The 19990-nt window shown below is 37.2% G+C and overlaps 1 protein-coding gene across 1 annotated transcript in view; it reads right to left on the minus strand.

Moving 5' to 3' along the window:
- Positions 1-17951: 17951 nt before the first annotated feature.
- The window catches only part of Cftr (CF transmembrane conductance regulator), a 149491-nt gene continuing 147452 nt past the window's right edge, over positions 17952-19990 (minus strand). The window contains 3 exon segments of the mRNA NM_001278757.1: positions 17952-18048; positions 18051-18249; positions 19397-19502. Of these exon segments, the coding sequence (NP_001265686.1) occupies positions 18051-18249; positions 19397-19502 (305 nt within the window). The 3' untranslated portion in view covers positions 17952-18048.

Raw genomic sequence — 19990 nt, forward strand, 5'->3', positions numbered from 1 at the left:
TCCCACTGCCCCGTATTTAACTATCCTCATATCCACTACACTAATAGGATGTTATTTCTCCTGCCTTAAAAACACATCTCACTAGACCTCACTTTCCCATCTACCCTCTGCCCATTTCTCTTTAAGATAAAACTCATAAAAGTCTACACAGTCTCTTGGTTCCTTTTCTTTTAATATTATGAATCCCATTGCAATGATCTTTCAGCAATAACCAATGACATTTAGTTTGCTGTTCCTCTGCACTGGACTAAATCAGTCACTTCCTGATTCTTGAAATCCTCTCCGAATTCTCCTTTTCCACTATCATCTTAGGCTCCATCTCCTTTTGCAAGGCTTCCAGTGTTAGACTGTCTCAGGCCCTCAGTCTTCCTCTTCCACGTTTATTCACACTCTAGGTCACCGATGGTGAACCTCTGGAGACCCAGGTACACAACAGCCTTCCCAAACACACTTGTGTGTCACAAAGTGCCAGTACTGAAATTAAATCTGAATACTGAGACTTTAGTTTATAACAAAACAACTGTTATCCAATAATCAGTTGCTAGGGTGACTTGGTCCCTGGGTTGCAGAGTACTTCGTGTGCCCACTGCAGCATATATGCCATAGGGATGCCACCTCTCCTCTAAGTCATCTAATCTAGACATCTGTCTTAGTTATTTGTCTCATCCTGAGACAAAATACCGAATACCCAAAGTAAAAGGAGGAAAGGTGATTTTAGCTCAGTTTGTAAAAGGTTTCAGTCCATAGTCAGCTGGTTCCAAGGTAAGGGCAGTAGGGTGACATGGCAGAAGAGACCAGCTCTTGGTGTGACAGGAGGAAGAACACAAGCGGAGAGCCTCCTTTTCTCTTTATTCCATTCAGGCTGTATGCACATGCAGAACGATGCGAAGCTAATCAGTGGGGTAATTTAGTAATCACACACCTTAATCCATGTTCACATACCCTAGTCAGTGGTGCTGAACTTTGCAGAGCTGTTGATGGTATCAGCAGCCCACTGCAGCATGTATGCTACAGGTTCACCATGACTGCCCTTGACCCGGCCACCTCCAAAAAGCTTCACTCATGAGTACGTGAGGGGACACGTAATGCAGGCCATAGCATCCTGTGCTTTCAAAGTACTTACAGACCACCTGGAGATATCAAAATGCCAACACTAAGAGTTCTTTAGTAACATGAAAGTGCATTTCTCACAAGCTCCCAGGTGAGGTTGATGAGGGTGTAAATAACAAAAATCTAGTCAGTTCATGCTCATGATGTCAAACACGATTTTTAAAGCGGTTCTGTGACTGAACCCATGATCTTTTCACTGAGCTACATTCCCAGCCCCACACCATTCCTTTCATTATTTCTTTCTTTCTTGTTCCCTATTCTCTTTTAGTTATTGAGACAAGATCTTGTTAAGACTCCAAATTGCCCATGCTGGGCCCAATTTATGATTCTCCTGCCTCAGCCTCCCAGTGCACTAGAATCAGGCATGTACCATCTGGCCCAATTTATGATCTGCATTTTGAGGGCTTTGGTATTTCTGTTCAACCCTTTCTCATGAACTTAGATTTAGAATCAGCTGCTCCCTTATCATTCCACTTGAAAGTTTCTAACAAAAGATGTGGAAAACATTCCTGAATCTTAACCCCTATCCCCAACTTTTCTTCCATTCTTACAAATCTCTAAATTCTCAGACCAAAATACTTAGCATCAACCTTGAGTCCTTTTCTTTTTTCCTACCCCATATGTACAAAGTTTGTAGCTTTATCTTCAACCAACACTCCTGCAGAATCCAACCAGCTCTCAGACGCACCACCGCTGCCACTTTGGTTTAAGTCACTGTTCTGTCTCACCAGGACTAGTGCAATAGATGGCTAACTGGTCTCCATGATTCCACACTCCTGCTTATCAGCCTGACAGTAACACCACCAGCGTCACCCTGCACTACAATGTGCCCCAATCGAACCACTCTCCACTCAGAATCTCACGCTGGCTTCTTTCATCAGTTGGACTTAGGTCCAGGGTTCTCACAGATGCCCGTAGCTCTGACCCTACTCTACCCTATTCTGTGTCATTCTCTAGTCAGGATAGAGCATGTCCTTGCTGCTTCCCTCAAATAACAAGCATGATTCTACCTTTTGCTTCAAACACCCTTCACACACCCACACAGTGGACTTCACTTCCTTCAGGTGTCTGTTCAGTGGCCCCTCGCTGATGAGGGCTTTTGTAAGTACACTATGTGACTCTAGTTCTCCACTGCTTCCTTATACACTGTCAGCCATGCAATGTACTGTAAACACCTATTTTCTGTCCCCACCCACCAGAGTGGAGATCTCAGGGACAGAGCCTGTTTTGATGATGGTTCAGCCCCAAACATCCAGAACACATGGACAGCATTCAACGTTTGTTGAATACCTAGGTCAGGATTTTCACTTGATGTCATCACCACCTTTTTCTTTGGTGGTGCTAGGGATCAAACCCAGGGCCTGTGTCTGCCAGGCAAGAACTCTGCTACTGAATCACATCCCCAACCCACCACTGCCTTTTAAATGACACCTAAAAGCCTGGTCACTAGCAGGTTCCATGGTTCTCACCTGGCTACACATTAGACTGACCTGGAGGATTTTCGGGCTCTGTTTCAAGTTGTCTGTTTGCTCAAAGTCTCCTGATTTTTTCAGTATATCTCCTGGTTCCAGAACCACTGCTCTAGTGATTATCACTTTAATCTCAAGTGGGTAGTTTGCGGATTTTTAAAACAATCAGTGCAAATAAAGATCACCTGGAGAACTCGTCAAAGTCAAGTTGCCTGGGCAAAGCCCCAGAGATTCTGAGTCAGTAGGCTGGTAGAAGGGGAAGATGAATTTTGAACAAGGTCACAGATGCAGCTGGAGGCCGTGGTCCCAGGAAGGCTCTGAGCCCCATGGCTTACATTCTTTTGGGAGGACCAGTGTCTCTGGGGGAGAATTTCCAAGGTCCTACACAGGAGGAAACGTCTCAAAATCCTCACTGTGCCCTCCTGGAACCCACTTTTGAGGCTCAGGCAGCAGAGGTGTTTTTCACTGTCCTCTTCCTAAAGGAAGGCCGCTCCCCAAGAGTGAAGGCAGAGCTCATTCTCCTTTTAGCGAAGCTTGACTGAACGTTGAACTTAGTCAGTCAACATTTAATTAAGCTCTCATGTGCCAGGCCTGTGCTTGGCACTAGAGAATACCACAGCTGGTCCTTGCAGCACCAGAGTTAACCACCTGCCCCAAATTGGTTTTCTAAATCTCTTCTGAGGATCACCATTTCAGAGTTTTCTAGGCAGAATGTAGCTGAAGCCTCACAGAAGCTGTACATGTTCCTCAAGGCCCTGTGTGCAAGAGATGAAAAGCAGATATTTTCTTCCATATGTAGACCCTAAAGATACCAGGAAAATACTATCGATATGAAAATATTTCTGATTCAGGGGTTCAAAACATGGCACCCTAAAATATGCCACATTGCCATATTAATTACCCATATAGCAAATTGAGAACCATGCCATATAGAAAGGCTCCATCCCTTGCTATTGCCTGAAATACAAATTTTCCTTTTCATAAAGAAAATTAGGATCTGTCAGTTTCATCTTTCATTAAAAAAGCTACCTGTAGCAGGAAGAACTGCTCCAAAGGGAAAATTTTTGTCACCTGAATCTGCAACATTTATCAATACTACATTTCCTCTTTTCATTCTCCCATAATTTATCTCCACTTCCCAGAAGTTCTAAACCTGTCTTCTTTTCTGTAACTTGGGATGCTATTTAAATCTCAGTCATCTGCCTACTTCTTCTTTTAATTACATACCTACCCTAGTGGGTAGGTATGTAATTAAAAACTTTTTCTATTAATCTGTCTTAGTTATTTCCTTGTTGCTGGGGCAAAATACCCAACATCTATAAATTAAAGAATGACAGATTTATTTTAGCTCACAGTTTGTAGAGGTTTCAGTTCATAATCAGTGTTCCAAGGCAGGGTGACATAGCAGAGGAGAAACAGTGCATGAGATGGAGGAAGCAGCAAACCTACTTTCTTTCTTTCCCTTCGTAGTCCGTCCAGGCTACAAGCCTATTGGTTGGTGCCATGCACACCAAGGGTAGGGCTTCTCTACTCAGTTACCCTATCACTCACACTATGCTAAACCAATCAATAGACTGTTTCAGCACCACATACCCACCTTCCCTAAACTTCACCTGTAAATGTCTGAAACTTTGTGAAGATATAAGCCTTAGTACTGTCTTATGTCAACTAAGTTTTTATACAGCCAAATACAGTCAGAGTTCAGTATAATTAGTCAAATTTGGTGTTCAATGCATTTTGATATAAAAATTTTGTCCTGATATTTGCACACCATTTGGTACTCAATGTACAAACTTATTGCTGATCATTGCCTCGAGATTTGCAACCCTTTCCAATCAAAACAATTTCTTTGGTACTTATGGCAAATTAATGACTAGCCAATGAGAATTTGCCACAAGTGGAAACAATTAGCAATGAGTACTAAAGTACCACTGTAACCTAAATGGATCGGAGAAGGCAAATTTCCCTCCTCTATATAGCTAGTGGTAAGGATTTCCTGAGTCCTTTCCTTGAAGAATAAGTGTTTTAGGCCAATCTTCTGCAAAACACAGTGTAACTGTCACAAGAAAATTTAGTTGCTTGGCCAAATAAACTAGGAAACATTACATATGGTAGGTTACTGTGAAGGCATCAAAATATACCTTTACATATTGAAGTCTCAAAGGAGCCCTACAGTAGGTCAACTAAAACTCTTTGTTATATCTTTACAGGCTCTGCTATTTGAGGCAGGATTAGTTTGTCATTTTCAAAGCTACTAAAAATCAATGACAATTACAAACCTGAATCTCAGGAGTGCAGGAAAACATTAGCTTTATCCTATTATGGGCATTCTGTTTCCATGAGATTTTTCTTCAATTGAGATTCCTTGGAAGGGAAGAGCAGTGCTGATAGATTCTGTAGAGGAAGTGGTTCCCTGACTCTGTGTCATAAACTGTCAAGTGACTTCCTTCTGATTAAATACGAGTCTCCATTTTTTGATGGATAAACATTTTCATGCTCAAAAGCCAGGAATAAGACGTCTTTTTAGGAAGATCCTTAACCTTTCTAAATCTCAGAATTCTTCAAATCTCATTTGCAAGGGCTGTATGAGGAACCAAACGAGAATTTTTACAGAAAAATCTCTAAATTCAATTTTAAAAAGAATTATTTCAAAGCATGGAAGGGAAAAACTGGAAAACCACAGAAATTAATATTAAATTGAAAGGCAACTTCTAGAAATGAAAATATGAAGGTAAGGCTAACTCTCCAGCTCAATTGTTAGTTTTTCTTTTCATTTCCTATATAACTGAGTTTTTAATGCTTAATATTTTAAGACTATTGAATAATAATTTTCCCATTACTTACAAGTCTTATGCAAAGCAAGGAGTACTTATATATGAAAAAATAAGTTAACACTATGACATTTATAAGGTCAATGAATATTTAAAAATATTAAATACAACATTTTTAGTTTAGTAAAGATAATGTGCATTTTTTAGACTCCAAGAAAAAGCCTTATCTTTAGAGATACATGCACCTGGGATATGTTTAAATACAGGAAGGAAACAGATGAAAAAATGTAGCCACTGAGCTGAAAACTCCTGAAGCGACTTCCGAGAGAACATGGCAGATAGATAGCAACAGCTACGGAGGCTCTCTGAGATACCCCGCTTAGAATCCAGGAAAGGTGCGGTACGAGGAGTCCTAAGCAAGGGGAGATATTCGCTGCCAACCCAGGAACGAACTAAGCTAAGAGAAACCAACTGGAAATGCAATCCTGGTGCTATAACAAGAACAGATAAAATCTCAGCCTGGAAGCTGGAACCCACACCACTGGAAGCTGCGATTTGAATTTCCTGCTGCCGCTGCTGCATCCAAATCGGCATGGCAGGGAGAGAGATGTGCGAAAGCTCTGAGAGTGGGAATCGGTAAACGGAATTGAGAGTGGGACTGGCAGGGAGTGCTGTATCGACCTGTGGTGAGTGAGTGGAATGGGGACCCTTTCATAGAGTAGGAGGTTCCAACAAAGGACATACTGGGACCGGGCAGACTTGCCAGAACAGGACGCTGCAGTGAGTTTAGTTGCATATTCCCTCTCAAGCAGGATTGGTGCCTGGCCTGGGTGACGATGTTGACTAAGACCCAGTAGGCTAGCCCAAACCAGGTCCCAGCACCTGGTGGTGCACCCTAGTGGTGAAGTCTTCGGTAGGTTGACCTGGAGGGGTGGGCCCAGCATAGGCTGCTCAGGTCTGTGTCTCCCTAGTACACTGCAGTGGGCGGGAACACCTAGCCGGCACAATTCAAACAAACTGTAACAGACAAAGAGAAAAAAAAACTGGGCCTCCTATATTTGCTTGTATGGAAGGAACAAAAAGTATGGGAAGAGTTAAAAACAAGAAAGGGTCCTCAGTCCCCAATCCTGAGAACACTGATCCAGGAAAGGGAAATGCAAAGGAGGACAGAAAACATGCAATTATCAGACACAGCACCAATAGACATAAAGCGATATCTCCAGAGCCTCATAGACGAGTTTAAAGATGAAGTATTTAATGAAATAAAGCAAGATATAAGTAGAATAGTTAGAGAAATGCCAAGCACCACCCAAGAAAAAACAGATGGTGAAATGGAAGAACAGAAAAAAAGGGGAAAATTGTTTGATGGAGAAGATAGAGAAAACATAGAATACATGAAGCAGGTTCAAAGAGATTACCAGGAAACTAAAAACTCCATCGAAAGCTCCATAACAGCTTGAAAGAAACTAAGGATAGATTATCTGAACTGGAGGGCAGATTGGTAATGTGTGAGCATGAAATAAAAAATTTCTTAAAATAACAAGAAAACAAACAGCAATAATACAAAGGTTAGAAGATGATAAGAGGATCTATAACTTAAGAATTAAGAACATAAAAGAAGAAGTAGGGACACAAATGGACTACAAAAGCTATTCACAGAAATAATCCAAGAGAATTTCCCTAATTTAGCAAATGGTAAAGATACTCAGATGTATGAGGCATACAGGACCCCAACCACCTACAACCCAGGATATCTTGTGGTGAAACACTATTTTGCTTAAATGGTTATGCTTTGACCTGTGCTGTTTTGTTGTTATGCCCTCTTTTATCTCAACCTCCTTTTTTTTAAAATTATTTACTTTTTTATTTTTATCTTTTTAATTAAGGGAAAAATAAAAAATAGCAGGATACTTTATAGTAACCCACTTTGATTTCCTATTAACTTGATTTGAAACCCTGTATTGCCCTCACCATCTTGTTTTGACTGATTTTCCTCTATTCTGCTTTGCTTGATAGTACCAAGTTCGAAAGTATAGGCAACAACTGTGAAGACAATAAGATTCATTATGATGCCCATTCTGGTTGACTATTATCTTCTTTTAAAGTCCTGCAATGTCTCCAATGTTTTGGCTTTATTCTTTACTGCTTTGTTCAATTTTATTATAACTGATGATATAGGCAATTCTTTTTAAGATAGCAAGAGGCAATATGGTAACCATTGTTGATCACCTAGTATTTTGTTTTTACATTATCTATTATGTCCATCCTTTTGATTTGACTGATTCTGTTCTGTTATGTCACATTTGGTTTTTACTCTCTTCAAAAAAAAGTAATAACTGTGGGAGTAATAAACCCCAAAATGTGTATTTGTCATTGTACAAAAGAAAGGAAAAGGAAGTTCTCTAAAAGATGTAACTGCATATATATTTAAGTGTATAAGATAGATAACCATATTACTGAGTTTTGTTGGATCATTGAACAAAACTGTTTGCAGTCTCACTGTTTGAAAGTCCACTTTATATGCTTTAATTTTGTAACTTGAACAACTATTTCTAAGATAACAATATGTAATCTATTAACTAGTGATTTCTTACTGTTTAGTTTTTCTGAAATTCTGTATGATTTGTACCCTTTTTCTGTTTTTTTCTTTTTCTCCTTAAATAAAATTAAAAAAAAAAGAAAGAAAACTCCTGAAGCTCAGTAAAAGGAGCATGAAACTTACTACAGTTTGTCTGCTCTGTATATATGTTAAAAAAATAAGAGGCTTATATGTTAAGGTTTATGTCTAGCTGTCCCCCAAAGCCTCATGATCTCAGAGGTTTTGGAGAAGTGACTAGCTCATGAGATTATAATACCCACATATCGTTAGTATCGTACCCCATTGATAAGTTTATAGCTAGTTGAAACTTGGTCCTAGGAGGTAGTCTACTAGGTATACTAGGATATATTTCCCTCTCTCGCTCTCTCTGCTTCCTGCCTGCAATATCATGAGCTGTTTTTAATCTCGGCTCTGCCTCCCTGCCTTGAAGCCAGCTGACATGGACTGAAACCTCTAGAAACTGTGAAACAAAATCAACTTTTCATCAGAATTGTGGGCATCTGGAAAATAAGAGAGCATCTCAGACTCACTTGGAATGCTTACATTCACTTCTAATATTTTACTAATATTGATGCCATTTCAATAGCCTGGCAACAATACCTGGTTCAAATATAAGTGGCTGGAGTAGATTCCAAGGAAGGAAAGATGTTATGTTTGTGTGAGGACACTCTGCCTCCTGCTTTAGCTCCTCAAGGACACTGGAGCATTTGACCCAACTGAAAAATAAGATAAAACTGAAAATTTCTTCCTTATAAAAGAATTACCTACACTTTTTCCCCCAGATTATTAGATCATTAATAAGCCCCTGGCACTGGCTTCAATGAAGAGACAAAGGGAAAGAGATTACAAAAACTGATAGCCAAGCAATCAACTGTAGCCCAATGTATTAATTTCCTTTTAATAAAAGTTTTTTATAATTTTTATAAATTACTGTATTGCTTTAACTTAAATTTAATTTAATAAGCATTAGTTCCAAGGCAGATATTTGTATTTTCTTCTTCTTCTTCTTCTTCTTCTTCTTTTTTTTTTAATAGTAGGGATTGAACTCAAGACTTTGCACTTACAAGAGGGTGATTATGCCACTAAGTTATATCCCCTGCCAAATGTATTTCATTTCTAAAAATCACTTGTGCTGATACTTGTCAATCAAAATACAGTACAACTCAGTTCCATTTATCACTGTGATAATTAAAAATCATTCCTTCTATTACTATATCAGGGACAAAGGAAGATTATAAAAAGTTAAAGAGCTAGTAATACTCTCAAACTATTGTGTTAATTTCCAATATTCAAAATTGCTTAATGATAAAATATCTTGGAGATTCATTTAAATTGGTGTCTGAGGTTTTATACTCACTCCTATCTGTGGTTAGTACAGTATATGCTGAGAAACTGGCCATTCTTAACTATAAAACCACACCTCCAGCAGGGGGCAGTTGCTGAAGGTCGAGTTGTACTTTTTGTACAACTTTATACTTTGATCACTAGAACGTGTTGGAACTGTTTCAAAACTTTGAAGTAGAATTAGTGCTGTTATTAGTTTATCTTGCCACATAAAATAACTTATCATTAGCATATCCACTTAAAGAAAAATCTTTGACCACATTTCAAAAGTTACTATGCTATTTAATAACTAGGGAAGCCAACTTATTAAAAAGTAAATGAGTTTTGTATTACAATAAATTAAAGATAAAACGCAAACTTATTCCAAAAAACCATCTTTCTTCAAGAAAGTATGCAGACACTATTTCCCTGTTCCCTGTCAACTGAGAGCAACAATGGCCTTAAGCTCTGTGTATGCAGCAGCTCCCAATCCCCAAACTAGTGATTTGGAGTTCCCAATGTATTTGCTTTACATTTGTAAGTTTTTTCATTTACCTTTTAATAGGAAACTGTGATCATCCACACCTGTTTTAACAAGTCAAACAGGTTTTCATATGGAGCTCTTTATAAACCTCATTCTAAATTGCTTTCCACTAGTATTTGAAAATCTTTTTTTACCCAACTACTAAAATATTTACTTTAAGGTTTTTATTAGTTTTTCACTGTAATACGTGGCAATTTCTCAACTTTGGAAATCCCCTGGTTACTGAAAGAAATGTATTAGTTTCAAGTTTTTACTTTCTTCTCCTGAGGAATATGAAGTGAAGGAGAGGAGAAACAAATTAAGAAAGTGCGTGTCAGACCACAGTGAACTTAGCCTGAGCCTGTACAGCCAAAGAGTCAAGACTCAAATAAAACAAATGAATGGAAAGTCTGGGGCCAAAATCACTTATTTTTAAAATGGAAGAAAATGTGATCTGAGGAAAATCCAAGTGGTCTGATAAACAATGGAGCCTGGATGGCCTACATGGACCTTGACTTCTTATTTCAGGGTTTTCCTTCTTTCATTAATTAGGGCTTCTGTTGTCCCATTTAGTTTGCATTTGACTCTGTATTACTCACTCTCTGGCCACTGGGAAAAACTGACACTTGCAACCTAAAGGAGGAGAGGTTTATTTTGACTCATGGTTTTCAGTACATGGTTGGCTAACTCCAAAGCAAAAATAGCATGGCAGAGGGGCATTGTTATAGTCCAGTGGGCCAAAAATAGTCCAGGTTCTTGTGTATAACAAAGAAAGGTGCATGCCAAGCGTAAACTTCATAGTATATAGTAAGTAGCTATGTTTATTGAACATCATGGGATGTAGGACTAGGAACAAGCAGAAGGGCAAAGGGAAAAAGGTAGTCAGTGACTCAGGCTTCCAGTATTTAAAGGGTCAGACACCTCTGATCCTGCACACTTCCCCCTGTCTAGCTCACTGGTAAACTGCCTCCTCAGGCAGTGAGACCTCCTAAATTTACACTTAGATAATCGTGAGGGTGTGTTGTGTTTATTGTTGAATGGAGAGATGGGAGTGGCCCACTCAGCTTCCCAGTTTCTAATTGTACTAACTCTTTAGATTATGCAAGCATGGATACTCCTGAGCGGTGTGGCGTTTATGGTTGAATGAAGGGAAGGCAGTGGTTTACTCAACTCCTTTGTTTCTAACTATACCAGTATGACCGAGGACATGTGCTCATCTCAAGGTGGCCAGGAAGCAGAGACAGAGGGGAGGACCCAGAGATGAGAATAAACCCGCCGGGCCACACCCCCAAGGAGTTGCCTCTTATGACCAAGCCCCACGTCTGAGCAGCACATTCATCTTTGAACTCATCAATGGAATAATCCACTATCCAATCACCTTCCAAACATGGGATTTTGGGTGACCATAACACACTATCCAGTTTTTCAAAGTTCTGTGCGCACCCCCTAAACTAAATATGAACTAGATAGACTTTCAGTTCCCAGTCCAGCACTTAAAGAATTCAGAAGTCATCACTGTACCACAGTAAAAACACTGAAGAAACTAAAAAACTTACCACTCTTCTAAGATACTTCAGACAAGTCAGGTTACAGGACAAACCACTGCCCCAAAATTGGAGCAACAGACAGGTGGATAGAAAGAAAAACAACTTACTTAAGCAAAACTACCAAGCAAAATCTCCACATGACCCAGTACCATGCATGGCTGGGAAACCTAAATTATGCTTGACAATTTCTTGAGACTCAGAGTGAACAACATGAATAATTAAAAACTCTAGGGAGACACAGTCGGAGGTGAGAAAGCCCACACTTTCATTCATGGTCATTGCATATGAGAGTTCTGCCAGAAATGCTGATAGTGCATACTGTGAAATGACTAAATCAAGCAAATTAACATATTCATTACCTTACATATTTTTGTGTTGAGAATAATTAAGAGCTGCTTTCCAACAATTTTTAAACAATTGTAAAGTATGCAATGTACTATTGTTAATTTGTCATGCACAATACAGTAAGTCTTCTACTTAGGAACATTCAAGTTGCAAAGTTTCACAGGTGTACTGTAAAGACTCACTTTGTTGGACAAGAATAAATACATATTAGTAATGTTCTTCCAGAATGGAATTCAACTGTAAGTTGGAGATTTAATGTAGATAATAAGTTTATTCTTCTTATGTAACTGAAATGTTATATACTTTGACCTTGTGTTCCATTCTTCCTGCTTTATCCCCTAGTAATGACCACTATACACTGCATTTTTTAGTTTCAGTTCAATTTCTTTCTTAAATAATATTATCTTTCTTGATGTTTGCTTTGTATGCTTTGATATATGTTTACATTTCTGTAATTTTTATTGGTAAGTCCAAAATGTTATATCTGGCCTTTCAATTAAAGCAATCCCAGAGTTGCTTTTCAAAAAGAAAGGTCTCCTTTTGCTTCTGCAGAGGGAAGGGAGATGGAGTTGCTTTGAAAATCCCAACCGCATTTTGTTGCTCTTAAGACAGGAGAACTCTTAGGCTAACCTGATGGGGTCTTATCAGTTCACATAGTAACTGAAGGAAGGAAAACAGCCAAAGCCAACCTCCTCTACCCATTTTGTTTCACCTAAATAAAAGGACAAGCTCCAAAAAGCACTGTGATATTCCAGTCCAGGGCCTCAGGATCACCAAAGACCAAGTCAAGGACTGTTGAGGATGGCATTCCAGCCCCAAGTTTACACTATGTTACTGAAGCCCTGGTCACAGCTCAATTGTGTCTGCCTTTCAACAAAAACTAAAAAGCAGACTAGAAAGAGCAAAGCATAACTTGAACAATGAGCAGTCATCAAAACCACAGTCAGACATGGTAAGAATATTATAATTATCAAACCAGGAATTTTGAAACAACTCTGGTTGATATGCTGTGGTTGTTATGAAAAGAGTAGACAACATGAAAACAAGTGGATAATGTAACCAGAGAGACGGAAATTCTAAGAAAGAACCAAAAAGAAAAACTAGAGGTCAAAAACACTAATAAAAATGGAGACTGGCTTTGCTGGGTCCATTAGTATGGTAGACATGACAGAGAACAGCCACTGAGTTGAGGATTTGACAATAGGAAGTCCCCAATTGAAATATAAGGAGAAAAATGAATGGGGCGGGGGAAAAAAATTCTAAAAACCAATGTGAACAAGACAACTAAAATTTATGGTACAGATATAATAAAGTGTAACTTACTTCTATTTTATTAACACGTTTGCAGTATATAAGGTTTACATTTCTAGCATGTGGTTAATGCTTGAATATAACACATTTTAACTTCTTTATTTATCTCCTTTCCCTCCTATCCTTCCTTCATCTCTTGATTCCCTTCCCATTTGAGAAAGACCTATCTCATTATTATCTTCTGTTTTGCTCTTTATTTAGAATTTTAATTTCTCACATAAGAGAAACTATGCAATATTTTCAGCTAGTGTGTTATTTCCCTTAATATTCTGTTCTCAAGGTGCATCCATTTTCTTACAAATGACTCAAATTTCTCTTCCTTTATGGCAGAATAGTACTCTGTAGGTATAAATACCACATTTTATTTAACAGATTGTGTGTAGATGGATATAGAGGCTGTTTCTATAATTTAGCTATCACGAATTGTGCTGCTATCCACATGGATATGCATGTGTCACTGCAATGACACTTTAACCCTTTTGAGTTTTTAATTCTTTTGGGAAGATACTTACAAGGAGAATAACTAATTCAAATGAAATTTCTAGTTTTAGTTTTTTGAGGAATCTCTACACTGACTTCCAAAATGGTTGTACTAGTTTATACTTCCACCAACGTAGAAGGATTCCTTTTTCCTCATACCCTCTTCAGAATTTGTTATTAGTTGATTTCTGATTTGTGGCCGTTCTTTCTGTGTTAAAGTGAAATCTGTGTTATTTTAATTTGCATTTCTGTAATGGTCAGAGATGATGAGCATTTTCCATTTATCATGTAATTACTGGCCATTTGTACTTTTTCTGAGAAGTATCCAGTTGGGGTTTTTTGTTTTTGTTTTTTGTCTTTTTGAGACAGTTTGCTATGCAGTTCAGGCTGGTCTTTGTAGCCCAAGCTGCACTCAGACTTACAAACTTACTTCCTGCCTCAGCCTCCCAAGTTCTGGGATTACAGGTGTGTGCCAACATGCCCAGCTAGTTGCCTATTTTTTTATTGGGTCTTTTAGCTTGAGATTCTTATGTTTTTGAATTCTACATTTATTTTAGATGTTAGTCCTTTGCCTGAGGAATCATGTGGCATAATTTTGTTTTCTACTCTGTAGGTTGTTTTTTTACTGTTAGTTGTTTCTTTTGGTGTGAAGGTTTAAATTTGCTATAAACCTATTTATTGATTCTTGGTGCTATTCCCTGCATAATGTGGGTTTTGTTCAGAAACTCTTTGTCCATAACTATGTCTTTAAGAGTTTTACCAATTTTATCTTTCAGTAGTTTACGTTTTTCTATTTAAACATTTACATTTTTAATCCATTTTGATTTTAATACCTGGTGAGAGGCATGGGTCTAGCTAGATTCAATCTTTTTCATGAAGTTAGCCAGTTTTCCAAACACCATTTATTAAAAAAGCTTTCTTCCAGTGTACATTTCAGTTATTTGTCAAAGATCAAATAGTTGAACGTGCCTGGGGTTGTTTTTACATCCTGTATTATATATTCACTGATCTTCATGACTGTATTTGTACCAGTAACATACTGTTTTTATCACTGTAGCTTTGTAATACAACTTCAAACCCGAATTGTGATAGCTGCTGCCTTTCTCCTGTTGCCTAGGACTGCTTTTGATATTCTGGATCTCTAGTTCTATACGAACCTTAGGATTGTTGAGATTCTCCAGTTCAATGAAGAATGCTGTTGGTGCTTTGATTGGGATTGGGTTGTATCTCAATGTTCATTTTGAAAGTATAGTTATTTTGACTATATTGTTTCTGCCTAACTAGGAACAAAGGATATCTTTCCATTTTCTGATGCCTTCTTTGATCTCCTTTTACAAAGTACTATAGTTTTCATTGTAGAGGTTTTTCACTTCCTTAGGTCAATTCCTAAGTATTTATTTTTCCTTGTACTATTGTGAGTGGTATTTTTTCGAATTTCTTTCTCACTGCGTTCATTATTGGTATACAGGAACAGCATTGATTTTTGTGTGTGGACTGTGTATCCTGCTACATATCTGAATTTGGTTATTAATTCTAGGTGTCTTTTGGTAAATTATCTAAGGGGTCTTCTCTATAGTGAAACCTGTCATCTACAAATAATAATTTCATTCTTCCTTTCCTATATATATTTTATTTTTCTTGCCTAATTTTTCTTGTTAGTATTTCAAGTACTATTTTGAACAGCAGCAGTGATAGCAGACATCTTTGTCTTGTTTCTGATTTTAGAAGGAATGCTTTCAGTTTTTCCTCATTTAATATGATGCTAGCAGTAAAATTTTTCATAAATGGCTTTTACCAGGTTGAGATAAGTTTTTTTTAAAACCTATTTTCTTATATTATGAAAAAGTGTTGGGTTTTGTTAAAGATTTTTTATACATCTATTTAGATGATCATGTAATTTTTGTCCCTGCTTGTTTATATGATATATTATACTTATTGATAAGTATATTTTGAACCATCCATCCATTCCTGAGATGAAGTCATTATGTATGATCTTTTTGACCATGTATTCCCTTTTGTTGCCAGTATCTTGCTGAGGATTTTTACATCTACAGTTATTAAACAGATTGATCTATCGCTCTCTCTTTTTGCTTGGATCCTTGTCTAGTTTTGGAATCAGGGCAATAGTAGCTTTGAAGAAAGACTTTGAGAGCATTAGTTCCCTTTCATTTCCATTAAAGAACTTGAGAAGTATTTGCATTAGATCTTTTCTGAAGTTTTTGTAGAATTCATCACTGAATCCAGCCAGACCTGATTTTTTTCTTGGTCAGAAAGGTTTTTTTTATTATTGCTTCCATTTCATTGCATCTTCTTGGATTGTATATATTTATATTTATATGTGTATAAATATATATTATAAATATAAATATGTATTATATATATATATATATATATAGAGAGAGAGAGAGAGTGTACAGGTTTATAAAGGAAAATTCTGACATATGATACAATATAGATGAGCCTTAAAGACTTATGCTAGTGAAAAACACCAAACACAAAAGAAATATTATATGAGTCCTCTCCTAGGAATTAGCTACAGTAATCAAAATTCATAAACATAGAAAGTAGAATTTGCTAGTACATGCCTGTAACCCCAGCACTTGGGAAGGCTGAGGCAGGAGGATCACTGTGAGTTTGAGACCAGCCTGGACTACAAGTTCAAGGCCAGTCTGAACTGCATAGTGAAATCCTGTCTCAAGAAGTTAAAAAAAAAAAAGACAGGAAGAAAGAAAGTAGAATCAAGGTTTCCAGGATAGAGGAATGAAGAGTTATCATCTAATGGGTAAGGATTTTCAATTTTTCAAGTTGAAGAAAATTCTGTAAATGAATGGTCATTACACAATGTGAATTTATAAAAGGTTACTGAACTGTATTTTAAAATGGTTGGAATGGTAGCTATTATATTACTTCAATTCAAAAAGATAACTTTAAAATTTGCATCCTAATTCATATGAGATTCTGAAAGAGATTAAAAGGAGAGATTCATGTTTTGTGTTGTATGAAGTTTATGGACTAAATAAGAGATCAAAAACAAAACATGACTAATGAATACAACCCAAAACAAATGAACATCCCACAAATATAAGGATTTTTATTGACACATGGTATTTTCTTACAGTAATAAATATAATGAGATCTTCTTAAGAGTTAGTTTGGAGTTGGAAAGGCAGTTTGCCCTTGTTAGGAACAGTCAGATTTCTTAACATCTTTTTCATCTGAGAGAAATGCAACTGAGAGGTATCTGTGTGCTGGCCAAGAATCACACAGATGTGCATAATGTCTGCATCAACCCCAATTCTTCTCTTTATACCATAAAGGTGACTCATGGCCCCTGGATCATATCACACTAGGTCCTCCCTGCCCTTATTTTAATGTAATATATCATAAAAATAGCTAGTGCCACAAAAAGTCAACATTTCAAATATAAAAATTATTTTATACAAATACAATTCATAATCATTTAAAAAATACAGCATTGTTGTATATAAGTTTGAAACATTATTAAAATAAATATTTCCTAGAGAAAATTTCATTTGCATCACAAAATTATAAAACAGAAGCATATAAAACTAGTTCATGATTGAATCGTCTTCAGGGTGTTTCCTATTGACTCTCTCATTTGGTGTAGACAGTATAACGCACATATAGCTAGCCTGAAAACGCACTGCTACCATCCTGTACCTCACTCAGGATGCTGAGATTTCCTGTGCGTTCACCCATAGCATCTATGGTTTATTTACCTACATATTGTGAACTTGGAGCTTTTGTGGTAAGAAATGTCCTGTACCAATTTTCACTAACACATTTTTCTATCCACTCTCTGGTTGAAAGGTTTTATGACTTAATTATCTCTAGGGATTGGAAAGGCATATCAGTGTTTGCATCAAGGAAGTCAGTCCATCCTCTACAGGGGAAAATAGCAACCATTTCTCAGGTCAGGTTGCATTCCAATTGTTTGCATTACTTAGATGTTTGGTAGAGCTGTGTGGTATCAACACTGATTTCTAGGATCTGGAAGTTCTCATTCCTGAGTGATCATTAGATGCTGAATGGTCATATTTTAATGGGCTATCTTGTGACTCTTGCATATTGTAAGTATTTGCTTGGAAATGAGACAGCTGGAATGCTTAGTAGACAATATAGTTGTATGCCTACATACCTTAGAGAGAGGAGAGAAAAAGTAATACAAACTACATAAACCATCAAGCTGTTATTGATCATATCTCTAAGTAGCATGATTTCATTTCTCCAGTGATATAAATTAACAAGTTTTTCATTAACAATAGGTTGCACAACTAAGCTTGTTGACATTTATAGCTGCCTTTCCAATTACTACCAAAGGACATGTGTTTTCAGGAAAATCTGGCTTGAAAAACACAAGTGTGAAATCTTCAAGGATTTGAAGTACCTTTCACACAATTTTACCCATGTGACTGTCCTTAGTTCCTCTTACCAAAATACTTCTTTTTTTTAAAAAAAAAAAAGCATCATCCATCCTTGTTTTCTGAAGCAGCTGATTTTTTCTCCATCTCCATAAACAAATGTCCCAAGCAAACATTTGCACTGGTTTCTAAAGTCTTGTTTCTTGTACTTCTTCTTCTGTCTCCTCCTTCAGAGCAGTGATTTGAGACCGTGACTTGTGCTTGCTGGAGTTGCGATGGGGGAAGAGCTTCAGCCTGTCTGATGAGCTGATGGCCTGGCGGAAGAGGCTCTTCTCACTCAGCAATTTCTGGATGGAATCATACTGTCGTACTTTGTTCTCTTCTATGACCTAGGGAAGTGTACACTAGTGAGATGTCAGGTAGAAGGCGGACCAGACCAGAACAGGAACAGAAATTGGCAGAAGCCCAAAGGAAAATAAAAGCCAAGGGAAAACACAGTGTTCCCGAATATACGTTACATATGTTTCATTAATTGCTGCATCCTCTTGCTTTAAGGAGACCCTACCAACTTACTTTTCCACGTAGCAACTGGACTTAAAAAATAATTAGAACAAAACGATATGCTTCTTCAGGGGAGTTTTAGAGGATGACAAGAATGACTCTTGACAAATCCCTAATATAGCACCTTAAAAATGAGTTAAATCCACAGCACAATCCAGCACCAAACCTCTTCACAAGCACATCTAAAGCTCAACAATTCCAAATTGGACAGTATGTACTTCAAATCCTTTCCATGTGCTTAAAAGCTCAGCAAACTCAAAGCAAGGATAGAAGACCTTATCCAGCCTCCTACACTTGTCCGTGACAAGGCAAGAGATTATGAGTCTGCTCCCTAATTTGTCACTTGGAGCTTACTAATAGTGATGGTAATACAAATTCTTCTTAAGGAAAGCATTTCTTTCCTGAAGGCTGCAAAGCCTTATGAGAGATGACATAATACATTATCCTCCAACTTCCTTGTGACTAAACTAGAGGGAATTTGTGAACATCACTTGAAAGAATCTATGACAGTTTTAAAAACACAAGGAGAGGCACTAACCTGAGCACCAAATAATGACTAAACAATTGACAGCCACTGCATTAAAACCATAAATCAGATTGTAAGGCAACTAGGACAGCTCTGCATCCTAACCAAGGAAGATTTAGGGAGACTCAAAGAACTAGAAAGACTTTTTTATTTTTTAAAAGTAGAGTATTTTTTATGACTTGGTCCCCATGTAAAGGCCTCAAAATCCATAAATACCTGATTGATGAATATCATGTAATAAAATGGTATTATTTTGGATCTACTGAACTTTACTCTCATAGCTTAAATAAAAGCTTGCACAGCTAGTTTAAATAAAGCTGCGTGGCTTTTGACAGCTATTTTAAGTAAGAATTTATATAATGTTGCAATTTGTAGTAATTATAGCATGCAAGACTGGTATCAAGAATTACAAGAGAAATAAGATCTAAAGTAAATATATAAAGACTTACCAAAAATCGCTGACATTCCAACATTGCTTCTATCCTGTGTTCACAGAGGATTACTGTGCAATCAGCAAATGCTTGTTTTATAGTTCTTCGAATTATTTGATATGTACTAGAAAAGAAAATGCCATACATGACACCACAGAAGATAGGTAATTTAAGTTTATCTTTGATAACATGATCATTGTTCTGTCTAGTTCTTTAAATTACTGTTTGTTTTTAAAAATGACATGTGACCTTGTTATGCTGCCCAAGGGCTATGAGTCCTTGTGTTTGGTCTCTACCTTCTCAGTAGCTGGAATTACATGGGTGTGCCACCATGCCTAGTTTAAGTTATTTCTTTATTTAAATACATGTAATATAACATTGATATAGCATTAGTCACAATCAGCTTTTCAACTATAGGGTAGTCTAAATATTCATAAACAGAACAAATATTTTGAAGAAAATTTCATAAATAAGTATAGTTTTCACCATGTAGAGGCAACAGTATAAATGGAATATAAAGAAAAATCATAGGCATCGGAGTATTTCCATGTGACTAAATATTTCATCATGTGTTGAGAAGATGGAAGACTTTGCATGAAATTTAAAAAAAAA

This window comes from Cavia porcellus, unplaced genomic scaffold, assembly GCF_034190915.1.
Source record: "Cavia porcellus strain 051 isolate PalLab524CR breed Dunkin Hartley unplaced genomic scaffold, mCavPor4.1 scaffold_2, whole genome shotgun sequence".
NCBI classification, from domain to species: Eukaryota; Metazoa; Chordata; class Mammalia; order Rodentia; family Caviidae; genus Cavia; species Cavia porcellus.